We start from the raw sequence: 12599 nt of genomic DNA, 5'->3' as shown, positions 1-12599 counted from the left end.
TGTGCCCAGCGCTCTCCCCAGTATGCCCAGGGCTCTTCCTAGTATGCCCAGGGCTCTCCATCCCAGGTCCAGATGAAGACTCAAAACAGCACAAGCAGCAGAGATTCCTAAGGCTAGCAAGGAGCACAGCCAACCACCCGATTTACTCTCCAAAATAAAAAGAACAAAGGAGTCAAAATGAGGACTTGGTAGCCAGCATCCATAATCCTCTATGTCACCAGAAGTAATCCTCACACCTTGCACACGTATGTCTTGGTGCTCATGAGGATGAGAAACTGAGTGCAAGCAAGTAAAATCAGTTTTAAAAAATCATTTAAAAAAAGAAAAAAGTCACTTTTCCTTCTGTATTGTCTCCCACAGAGCTTTGTGCAACCCACCAGTGATTTCTAGCACGGCAGCAATTTTAAGGAGAAATTAAGAGTTCATCAGTGGAGTTGGCTTTTCTACGCTTTTTAAACGACTAATAATATAGTTTAATCAACTGTTGGGCAGGTATAATGAGCTGGCTGCATTAATCAGTTCTCCTGTAATAAATTACCAAGTCTCTTAGCTGCCTGGCGTCACAGGCTGAAGGACTCAAACCTGTTGCACAGATCTGAGCCGGTCTGTGCAACACGTCAGCTCCAAATGACACAAATGTAGTTGTGGTAGTAGTAGTAGTCATAGTGGTAGTAGGGTGATGGTTGGACCAGATGATCTTGAAGGTCTTTTCCAACCCTTATAATTCTATGAACTGGTCTGTGATAGATGCTGCCAGGAAGAAATCACCTGGTGCATGGCGAGGGGAGGCTCTCGGATCATTCAGCCAAAATCCAGGCTACTCTGACCGTCTGTCCCCATCAACTCCAACAAGAATTATCCAGAACCCATGAAGTAGTTTGTTCGAGTTGGATGGCCTTTTCAGGGCCTGGCTAAATATTTTAGCCTCAAATCCCACCTTGCAAACTCTGATGGCGTTCTCAACCCGACAGTAGTAACTAATGGCTAAGGATTATTTTTCTGATTATATTTTAAATATATTTTTATATAATAATATATATATTATATAATGATATAATATTTTATATAATAATATAATATTTTATATAATAATATATATTTTTATGTTGATTTGATCTTATTACAGGTTCTTACTACAATTTTTTAAATCTTTGTAGTTCTTCTGCACTATGATATGATGTGATTACTTGGCAGGCATAAGTGTACAGGTGGTGGTATCCACCTCCAAATTGTGAAGTAAATATTTCTGTAGTTCCTAGAAGCTGCATCAAATATCTAAAACATGTACACTTAACTTTGAGTCTTAATGTGGTGTTTAACTAGCATGAATAGGTCTCAAATGTTGCATAAATTCAGAAAAGAAAAAAAAAACACACCAGAAGAGATTAAATAGATCAGGATTCTCTTGTCTGACAAGCTTGGATAGAAAGGGAAGACTATATAGAGTTATAAATGGTGCCTAGAAGGCGATTAGGGAATTATCCTATTCTTCTCGTGAACGAGGAGGTGCCTAACGCAGCAGTCAGGCAGGCAGTTGAGGAGGCTTTTTTCACGCAGAGCCCAATTCAGTTACGCAACCCATTGCCACAAACATCACGCATTAAAGAAAGGACAAAATCCATTCACGAAAGAGAATTGCTGACTATTACAAGATGCTTTGGTGGCAACCTCCAGCGACTGCAAGCCCTACTAGGCAGCAGGGTTTCACTGCCAGAAGCTGAGAGGTCCCAGAAAAAAGAAAGAGTCCTCTGTGAACCTCATCTCGTTCTCCTCCTCAAGGCACCTTCCAACCCCAGGGCATTGGGCAAACCCTGGGCCTGACCCAACCCAGCAAATCTCATGTTCTTACATCTCCATTATCAGGATTTTTCCCCAAATGAGCAAGCTCTGAAGCCATCTGCTGACCCAGTGATGGCTCAAAGCACGTGGATCCTTATAGCATCCATCCATACCTGGTGCAGACGGCCACCTTCTCTGGATCATGGATGTAGGGGCAGTTCTCCCCGCGATTACACCTGCCGAAGCGGTTGTAGTACATGCAGTACTCCTTCTTCTTCTCTTTCTTCTGCTTGGCTTGACGAATGATGGCCAAACTCCGCTGAACGGCACGGCTAAACGGAGCGAGACAGACAGGTTGTGGTAACACTTCCAACTTCAACGCAACGTCATAGAACAGCATAGAGAAAATAGGTCAACTGCACCCAAATCACAGAGAAGCACAAAGTTCAACTTTGAAAAGGGAGGGAGATATTTAGAAAATTCGTCCCGGGGCATAAGCTCTAGCTCTTGGTGACTTTTGGACAACTTCACCCCGAAGCTTTAAAAATCTGCAAGATGAGGCCAATTGTAGAAGAGGTCGTGATGCCAATCACGTTTTGGGCTGTACGAGCAAGAACGCAGCTGGGAGGACGAGGGAAGGGATGAACCCCCTCTGCTTGGTACTTGTGGGACCACCAGGGCATACCAGGCCCTCTTTGGGACTCCCAAGACAACACAGACAGCGGAGGATGGCAGTGAGGACAGTGAAAGGCCACCAGGACAGCTGGGGCTGGATCAGAGGCCATGAGCTGATTTGCTCACCCAGGAGAAGACAAAAGGGGGATTTCATTGTCCTCTGTGATTATTTATGGCATGGTGCAGAAGACGTGGAACCAGACCTCCTCAGAGATGCGGTGTAAGGATGAGAGTCCCTTTGGTGCCAGAGCACCTACAGAGACCTTCAGGGATCCCTCCGTGACCACGACCAACTCCAATGACTTTGTGGGCATGGAGAGCTCCATGCAGTTTTTATGAGCACGATGAGACAGAAAATATCCTTTTTTTTTTGTCCTGGGCTCACGCAGCACAGGCTGCAAACACCAGGCAACTCAGGGGGTATATCAGCACAAGTCCTGAGGGTCACAGTAGCATTACCCACGATAAACTCGCTCAAGGCAACGATTTTAGGGGGGAAATGCACATTTTTACCTCTGTATTGACCATCTGCAGCTTTCCAGTTAAAATGTGCTAAGAAACCTTCATGCAGCCCAAAATGCTGACTGTGAAAGCCCCTCTATATGGCATGATAAGGTTTTAGAAAAAAAAAGAGTCTTTCCTTGCTGAAATTATGATATTGATAAACACGGTGGCTACCTGAGATACTCAGCCAGGCCACCGGCACGTGGACCTCGGTGGCCAGCGCTGAATTCGGACTCTACCACCGATTAACTTTGACAGCAGGTTTTAAATCAGTCGGTATAAATGATAGGAGAGGATAAAATATAGCCAGGATCTGGCACTATGTCTGCGTAGACATCTGGAACCAACACGCTTCGGGGATAAATTTCAGTCTACTACAATTAAGCGGGGCTTGTCTGCAAGAGCTCACGCTTAAGGATGCGATGATATGCGGCACATCTGTGGCACAGAAGCCAGGCGATGGGAAAAAGTCAGGAGGGTGCTGAGCACCAGCGATGTGCTGTTGTGCCCGGGGTGCTTCCCTGCTGGTGCTGGAGGTTACCGGTTTGCAGGGGCAGAGCGCCCGGTGAGCACTGGTTCCCAGTTTGCAGAGGCTGAGCACCCAGTGAGCACTGGTTCCCAGCTGGAAAAGCTCAGCAGAGCCAGCAAGAAGCAAAACCTGCAAGTTTTCCGGGCTGAAAGGGGATGAAATTCTCTGGATCAGGGGGAAAAAACACCAAACTGCTGTGATTCAGGTGACGGTGACGCTGCTCCCCTCGAGAACAATGCAGTTGTTGTTTTAAAAAGGGACTTTCGGAGAGGGCTGGAGCAGGGTTTGGCGTTCCTTGCCCGCAGAAAGGTGCTGATATCCCTTACTAACCTTTCACACTCTTTCAAGAGCACCTTTCAAAGCAGAAACCAGTGGATTTTGATGAGTTTACAGCCGCCTCGTGGCATAGGATGGGGGAAAAACAGTGGTCCTGTGGTCCTTCACCGAACAAAGAGTCGGTGAAACAGCTTCGTGCCAAGTTTTTGACCCCATCCTGAGCATAAAGCATCCGGAGGGGGAGCGTGCTGATCCTCCCCGTGGGTACAGACCTGGCGATGTAGCGGCTCGTCGTGGATCGGTTCAGGATACCAGATGGGGAGAAGCCAGGACCGCCGGGCGTGCCGCTCAACCTCACTGTTTGAAACAGAAAGAGAAACACAGGCACGTTCAGGACAATTTGCTCCGAAGCGAGAAATTCAGCAGGAATTCATGTGGTCCTTGGCTAAGAGAGCAGCCCTGAGAGCTGAGGATGCTCTTTGCAAACCTGCCTGCTGCTGGCACCTTCGTGCCGGCCACACCAAGGATGAGCCCTACCAAAAAGGGCTCCAAAATCCATCAGGTGCCCTTTTCCTCTGTGCTCAAACCTGCTGGGAAACCCCCCCCAGCAGGGGGCTCGCGGTTTTCCAGGTGGCACGAGCGCGGCTCAGTCACTCACCTGCCAGCCCGGGCGTGCTGGGGAGTGAGTGAGCGGGATTTGATAGCTCCCCCCGCGCTCGAGCTGTCACTCTGGCTGCTGGCACCGGCAAAACCCCAGCTGTTCCCTCGGAAAATAAAAAGCGACGGCGCAGGAGCCATGCCGGCACGGGTGGCACGTGCCCGTCCATCAGGGCATCAGGCAGCCCTGATATGGGATGCAAGCACGGGTCTTTGTTGTGCAACCACCAAAAAATAACTGGGTGTTTGAGCATTATTTTGTGTTTTTTTTTTTTTTTCTGTTGTTTTGGGGTTTTTTTTTTGGCTTACAGCTGGGGTCCTGCTTCCCCGAGAGGTGCTACAGAGCATCGCGCTCGAGCAAGGCTGCCCTTCAAAACGATGCAGGGACAGAGACCCAAATGAAAGCCAGTTATTAGGGTCGGGATAAAGCCTCCCTCAGACCTCTGTAATTACATTAATGATTTTTAAAACAAGCTCAGAAGAACAAACTATCCCAGGAGCGGGCTCCCCTGGGTGGAAAAGCTTTTGGGTACGCGTGCGTTGCCGTGCCCGTGCGCCATCCTTTTAGTTAAAACAACCTGCCAGCCACATCCTTGCCCGAGAAGGCACAAAATAAATCAATAGATAAATAAATAAAGGCTGCAACGGTCTCACGCAGCTGGGTTTTAAGTGTATATATACCCAAAATAAATCCATGGCTGATTTTTTTATTTATTTTTTGCAGTTTTAATCCTCCCGCAAGAAGGCTCGCTGTTGTTATACGCAGGCTAAAACCACTGAAATCGCTGGGAGGACTGAATGTGTGCGATGCTGGCTGGTCGACGCACGTCTCCCGGTACAGGTGACCGCGCTGTGAATTAATTTGCAGCCTGCAGGCACTTTGCACGCCTGCGAAACGCTCCCATCCATCCCAAAACACGGGGCAGAAGAGCCTGGTCGGCGTGCCGGCCACATCCAGCGAGGCAGCAGCCTGGCAGCAGGCAAAGAAACCTTTCCGACATGCTTCCACGCTGTCCAACCTCCTAATTACTCACCCAGAGTGGAAATCCTCGCCCAAATAATAGGGAAGTGCCTAAATATTTACCCAGGAGGAGCCCATCGGCTGCGCAATGGCACCGGTTCGGAAGCTCCCTAATTACGCGCGGAGCCCGTTAAGGCGCAGCAGCCTGGAAAGGGGCGAAGCCTCATTTCTCTCTTCCATCTCTTGGGATTTACAGGAGGGTGTTGTTTTTAGAAGCCTTTCCATCACGTAAAAAATAATTTAAATGCTCAAAGCAACGAATGAGGGGATGCAGGCAGGGGGATTTATCACCGCACCCCTGTTGGAGGGTCCAAGGAGCCCAAGTTTTTCTTCGAAGCAACACAAAAAGATGTTAAGTGGTGAAGGTCAGAGCAGGACGGAAGCAAGGCGGAGATTTGGGGTCTCTCTGCATTACCAGAGTTACCCACGCAGTGCGAAATTGGGGCAGAAAAAGACACAGAGGGCTGGAGAGGGGTTAAATTTAGAAAAAGGAGCTGAGACGTGCTGGTGCGCGATCCCCCGGGGAGCACGGCAGCAGGCTCTGGATTAAAGGGAACAAAATGCTGCAACCATGCCCCCAGGGCTTGACTCTGATCTTGGGGGGGGTCTCACGGGGTCCTTTCTTCAGATGCGACACGATTTCGCACGAGAGGACCTCAGCACGCCGGGGAGAGCATCGGCGTCGGGGCCGAGCGCCGCCGGTCCTATAAAAGCCCCCTTGCTGCAGAGATTGAAAGGCAGCGAAGGCAGAGGGAACAACAGGAGGGGAAAAGAAAAAAAAAAAAAGAAGAAATAAATAATAAAAAAAAAAAGCTGCTGGGGAGAGCATCAAGGAACTGCACATTAAGGGCTTTTTAACTGATTACACCCAGCACGGCGGCGTCAGGCTTGATATTTTATACCCCGCGTAAGGGACAGGTGTTTTTCTCCCTCCGCCTTTTCTTTTTTTTTTCTTTTTTTTTTTTTTTCTTTTTCCTTAATGATCGAGCCGGGCTGAGGCGCATCATCTGTAAGGAAAGCCGCAGCCCGTGCAAACGGGGGCTGCTCCTCTCCATGCATCACCCGCAGCCGACGCTGGCTGCTCCGGCGGCGCGGTGACGGCGAGCGCTGGGAAGTGATTGTTGTACCTAACCCAGCCGGGAGGCTCGGCGCGTCTCTCCGGAGGGAACGGGAGCTGTCATGTTCATTAAATGCATGATTACAGCTATGATTAATAGCAGGGGCTACAGCCTAACTACTTTTTTTTTTTTTTTTTTTTTTTTTTCCCTTTCGCTCTGAAGGAATCCGCAGGCGAGCAGCTCGACAGCCTGGCTCCGCTCCCTCGGTTTTTTCCGCGGCGCCTGCTTCTACCCGCTCCAAAATTGGGATTTTGGGAGAAGAAAAGGGGAAAAAGGAACAACTCAGCCCTGCCAAAGGGGCTCCCCAAGCACCAAAAGTGGTTACAATGAGCGGGGTGGAGGCTGTGCCCCTCCGCCAGCACCTCCTCCATCGTCCTGATGTTTTTCCCCGTAATACAAACCCAGCTTGCAGTTCTTGGTTCCATCCCTTGTCTCCAATCCTGCTCCTCCAGGGGAGGATTTCCCCTGAAATCCTTCCAAATTGTGCCTGGGAGCCAAGCTCGGAGCTCCCAGGACGTGGCACGGGGTGCACGAGGCACCCAGCTCACGGCTCCTCTCACCCCAGGGCTCCTCCTGCAGCAGGGCGCTCAGCACCTTCCTCCGCATTAGGGTCAGCCCCAAATATTGCAGAGGGATCCCTGTTAATTATGACCTGCTTAATTATTTAGGAAGGACTTCAGTGCTCGTATCGGGGGTCCCTTTATCGGGACCTCAGCACCGCTGCAGTGGAAACGCGGAAAGAAGCGCGTGTGCATCCGATGTAGGCGATTTGTTGGGTTTTTGTTGGTTTTTTTTGGTTTGGTTTTTAATTTTGTTTGTTTTTTTGGGGCCGTGTGGGTACAGAGATGCCATTTGTTTCGCCGGGTGCTGAACCGAAAGTTTCGAGGCCGGCACCCGGTTAATTTATTTCTTTAATTAGCAGTCGTTTAAGCTCCTTCCACCGTCGCAGGCGATCAGCACCCGCGGCTGCTGGGGGTGATTTATTTCATCTCCCCGGACGGCACGAGCCCTCTGGAAGGGAACAACGTTAAAGGGGATGCGGGAGAGCAGCTGGGCACGCTTCCCCTCCCACCCCAACAGGATCGAGCACGTCCCTGCTTCGGGCGTTTGGTTCTTAACGAGGCACGCTCAATTAACGAAGCGTTTCGGCGGTGCTGCGTGACCGGCTCGGCGAGGCGAGGAGGTTGGAAATCTCCCGAGCTCTGCACGCTTCGGTCCTCGCGGAGACCAGGTCCTAAACCCGAGGGGCTGAGCTTAAAGGGGACGAGGATTGAGCAGTCCCCAACTTAAAGGGGTTGGGTTCAAAAGGGACCGAGGGACTGAGCGGTCGGACAATCCCAAAACCAAGGGGTTGAGCTCAAAAGGATCCGAGGGATGGCGCAATCCCAAATCTGAGGGTCTGAGATTGAAGGAACAGGGGGATTGAGCAATCCTAAAGGCAAGTGACTGAGCTCAGGAGGGACCAAGGGATTCATGAATCCCAAAACCAAGCCATTAGGATCTAAAGGGGATATGGGATTGAGCAATCCCAGCCCCAAGAGATTGAGCTCAAAGGGGACGTGGGATTGACGCCGGCAGCGCAGAGCGTTTGCCAGCGGGGATGTCGCTGCCCCGATGGCAGAATGGGGAAACTGAGGCAGGAAGAGCTGTTACGCACCAGGATGGAGAGAGGGAACGTGTTGAGATTTGGGAAAGGCCCCCCAGCCCCGTAGGGTTGAACTCGGCCGTGAGTTTGAGAAATAATTCGCTCTCCTGGTGGCAGAGGCACCGCCGCGAAGCCACCGCGGCGGCATTTAGGGCGCACGTGGCAAGAAGCTGAAGCTCCTCTTAAAGCTCCACTGCTGGGAGCTCGGCCGTCGTGGGAGAAGAGAGGGATCTCGAAGCCTTCTGAGTTTATAAAAAATAAAGAAATCAAAAAAAAAAAGAAAATTTTGACGATAAATAAGACCTTAACACCCGAGGAGCTGTTGACGGCCCAGGGGCTGGAGGCACCAGTTCGGGGCTCAGATAAAAGGTCTCACCTCCGTTAAAAGGATTCCCATTTTTTATGCCATTTCCCCCATTTTCCTACAATTTCTCTGAATTTAACACATCCCCCGGCAGCACGTAGAAGTCTCCAGGAGCGCTCCGAAGTGCCTGGTCCCGTGGAAAAGCAGCAGGAGTTCAGGGATTCGGACACTTCGGAAAATCCCATCCCAAAAAAAACAAAACAAACAGACCTCGCTGACCCCAAGCTTTGCTTGGTCCACGACCAAGCGAGATTTACGCAGCCTTTTTCCAAGCCTCCCAGGGCTGACCCTTGCCCACCCTCCTCCGGACTCAGCCCCAAATCCGAGCACACAGACAGTAGGATCGCAGACCCCAGAAGAAGCCCTACGGGTCTATTTTCTCCCCCACTCCCCTTACCAGCCACGTGTGAGCACTGGGGGGAGTTATTTACTCTCTGTTGCCTTTTTCCTTATTTTTTTCACCATTTCCAACCTTGCCGGAGCTGCTCAGTCCTCCTGCTGATGGCATTTTTGTTTCCCCTCCCTCCTTTTGCCTCCAAACCCTGCTTTTTGTGGGTCTGTTTGATGGAACCGGTACCCATGGGGGGCCAGGAATAACCAGTTTGGGAGCAAAACCGTTTGACCCCAAGTAAAAACTCAAAAACCACTTTAGGAGCAGCTCGAAAACCCGGTCCTGCCTGAGAGCTGCTCTTGAGGTGTCAAGCACCGGGGGAGCTAAAAGACAAATTGAATCGAAGCTCAAATACCAAATTCCACTTCCTAAAAAGCTTATTTTTTTCCCCCAAAACAAACTTTTTGGGGTTCTCAGAGAGAGGTGGATCCTCTCAAATCGGGGGAAGGCGACGAGCCGCAGCCACGCAGCCTGGGGACGAGCGGCTGAAAGCCAACGCCGGCACCAAGCCGGGGTCCTGCTGGTTTTGGGCGCGCACCAGGAGAAATTCTCGCTGCTCACCTGCTCTGCCGGGGCTCTTGGTGCTCAGATCTCTGCCCCGGCCGGGGGTGCTGGAGGTTTTGGAGAGTTTGTTGGCCGACACGCGGTACATCACCCCTCCGATGCAGCGGTAGCCTTTGCTCCTCCATCCTGGTGGCACGGGCTGGGATTTGGTGCCCTGCGGCGAGGGGCGCGCTTGGTTTAACAGGAGGGACCTGTAGGAGAAGGATAAAGGCACGGTGAGAACCGATTCGGGAAGATATCACGAGGAAAAATTGCTTTAGAGAGTGAAAATTGGTGGCAATCCCCCAGGGGAATCGGTGGAAGAAGCCATGGGTCCGTGGGACCTTCCCGGAGCTTAGCCAAGATTTATGGAGCTCTAAAGGCTTGGATGTTCTGGCAGCTTCACCCCAAGCCTGTCTCTTGTAGGGTTTTTACCACGTCCCTGCATGGGATGAGCTGCCTGAGGGTGCTGATGGTCCCTGTCTAATGCCTGGAGGGGATGCCAGGACGCAAATCAGACCCTGGAAGCTCTGGGGACCCTTCTCCAGCCCCACAGGTCCCCGTTACACCACCAAGGGGACACAATCCCCCTCCAGCTCCACAGCGATGGGGCAGGAGCCGTGCTACAGCCCCAATTTTTAGTGTCACCAGCACATTACCATCACCACGACGTGCCCAAGCTGTCCCCAAGGGCGAAGGACACCTCCAGGAATTTCCCAAGCGTCACCCTGGGGGCGAATCCCTCCTGGCCAGGGCTCCTCTTCCCCCGAAAACCCCAAAACCCCAAACCCAGCTCCCCGCACGACCAGGAGGGAGCCCCCCCGCCCCCAGCTCGGTGCGGTACAGATGCCGTTCTGCAAACAGAGGCGTTGCAGCCACATCAAATCTACGCCCAGATCAGTCGCCTTCGCCATTTAGCGCTAATCCAAACAGTAATTTGTTTATGCAAATCAGAGCCCTAATTTGGTATTAGCACAAACTACGCTCGTAATGCTATTAGCGGAACGTATATAAAGCGCGCATTAAGCGGCGACTATCTGTAAATTAAGGGCTGCTATCCTATCAGCAGAATGCAAACCCCGGAGAGCATTACCTTTAAATGAACATGTGCCGCCGAGAGAAAAGGGAATTGTAAAATGGAATAGTTACATTTCTTGGTGCTTAGTGTGACAGCCGATTCATTTAATAGGGCTGTTGCCACTGGCTACCGAGCTGGGCGAATTCCTGCCAGGCGGAGAGGTGGGGATGGGGACCTCGCAGAGCCGTGCTCGGGGCTCAGTCCCCGGGCAACCCCTTTCCTTGCTCCGGAGATGAGCTGAGAGCCTGAAATTGTGCAAAAGCAGCAGGAGAAGGCAGCACCACCAAGCTGAGATTGAGCACCGAAGGTCCCCAGGGTTTTCCCCAGCTCCCCGCGTCCCCAGATTTGCAACGCTCCAGCTCGCAGCAAACCTCGGCGCGCCCCAGCCCATTAAGACCCCAAGAAAATCTCCCTCAAGAAGCTCAAACATATCTCACAGAGCCCCTCCAGCCTTTCCGAGGGAGAAGGAGGCACGGGATGCTCGGTGCCGATGGTTTTTGCGCTCCCGTTGCGCGTGCCATTGAGCTATAAGCATCGGTCCCCTACAAATCTGCACCCCTGTACTGCTGACGCGGACACATCGGGTCGTGGCAAGGCTGTTTTGGTATTAGCTGCCTGTAAAAAAAATGGCATTCTGTTTAAAAAAAATATTTCAGCTCTCTGCAGCCCACCAGCAAAGTATATTCGAAGGTCTCGAGTAGAGGGAGATGCTGCGAGCAACCAGAGCATCTCCCACGCCGGGCGCCCTGCACACCAAGCACAAAATTCCACTCAAAGAGGTTTGTCTAAAAAACCCAGAAAATGGCTCAAAAGTGACCCTCTGCAGGCCACTGCCGTGACTCCGGGGTGTGCTGCAAACCTGGATTTGGGTAGAAACAGAGCGTTTTCTTGCTCAGAAAGATGCGGCTGTATCCCTAATCCCCGCACGCACGCCGCGTTAGGGGAACGGTTGGTGACATGAGGTTTATTTACTGCAATTTCAACCCAGAAAGCGCAGCACGACACCAAGGGAACCCTACTGATGGAGACACGGAGCCCAGATGTTACCATATTGCTCCTCTTCTGCCTCGGGGTCTGCAGAAGATAACTCAGAGCAGCGCTCCTGTGCCCGGCGCGCTTCTCCAAAGAAAAAAAAACAACAAAAAAAAAACAACACATAATTGGGGTGCAAAACAAAAGGCTGGGGAAAAACCCTCCTGATTTAAGCAGCAGCCCAGAGCTGGGGTGGTCACAGCCGTAGGGCATCTGCCACCATTCTCACTGCTTCCCCAAATCCTCCAGATATTTATTTTCTCACTTTTCCACGCTCACTCGAACCGCTGAAGTGGCTGCGCGCCGCAGCGGCCCCCGTTCGGAAGTCCCCGTTTCTCGAGAGTTATTACCCGGTGGCATCTGACCCCTCGTATGTGAGCAGAGAACAAGCAGCTGCTGGCAAACGCCAAGCAGCAGGAGCAGCAGATTATAAAACGCGTTAGACTTTTATAAACCGATATTAGAAAAAAAGAGGAAAAAAAGGAACAAGGCAGCGCACCGGGAGCAGAGCGGCGACGCGCACAGCAGGACCGTGGGGCCCACGTCCCTCCCCTGCAGAGAATTTCCAAGGATTTCCGCAGCTGAAGGCATTGCCTTCACCCAGACGTCCTCCAATTTGCATTTTTGAGGGAGAAAAAGCATCTGTGAGTCCCGCTGGACCGAGACCTGACCCCACAGGAGGCTTGGCCACCTCCGCTTCCACCCTCTGATGGGGCATCGGAGCGGGGACAGCCCTGGCACCCCCTGGTTCCTCGCCTGGGAATTCAGTGCTAAAAACTCAAAAAGTTAAGGGAGAGGAGGAAAAAAAAAAGAAAAAAAAAACTCAAAAGGAGTTGTAATCTGCTCCAGTAACCTTTACAGCTGTTTCCCCTGCTGGAGACAGACAGACGGAGCGAAAGGCGCCAGGAGGTTGCAGCACTGCTTCAGCAGTTTTATTGTCCGTCCTCGCCTTGCTTGCAAAAGATACGGCCCAAACCTTTGCGGGGA

At 51.4% G+C, this 12599-nt stretch overlaps 1 protein-coding gene across 7 annotated transcripts in view; it reads right to left on the bottom strand.

The window, feature by feature from the left end:
• ZC3H3 (zinc finger CCCH-type containing 3) overlaps window positions 1–12599 on the bottom strand; it is a 115571-nt gene that overhangs the window by 31692 nt on the left and 71280 nt on the right. For all 7 annotated transcript variants that reach the window (XM_072034249.1, XM_072034252.1, XM_072034253.1 and 4 more), the window contains 3 exons: window positions 9521–9714; window positions 4036–4120; window positions 1953–2111 (listed from right to left, as the gene is read on the bottom strand). In XM_072034249.1, the coding sequence (XP_071890350.1) occupies window positions 1953–2111; window positions 4036–4120; window positions 9521–9714 (438 nt within the window). The remainder of the gene's footprint in view (window positions 1–1952; window positions 2112–4035; window positions 4121–9520; window positions 9715–12599) is intronic.

Source organism: Anas platyrhynchos, chromosome 2 (assembly GCF_047663525.1).
Source record: "Anas platyrhynchos isolate ZD024472 breed Pekin duck chromosome 2, IASCAAS_PekinDuck_T2T, whole genome shotgun sequence".
In the NCBI taxonomy this organism is placed as follows: Eukaryota; Metazoa; Chordata; class Aves; order Anseriformes; family Anatidae; genus Anas; species Anas platyrhynchos.
The sequence above is the reverse complement of the archived record's forward strand: the minus strand, read 5'-3'. Positions and strand labels throughout refer to the sequence as shown.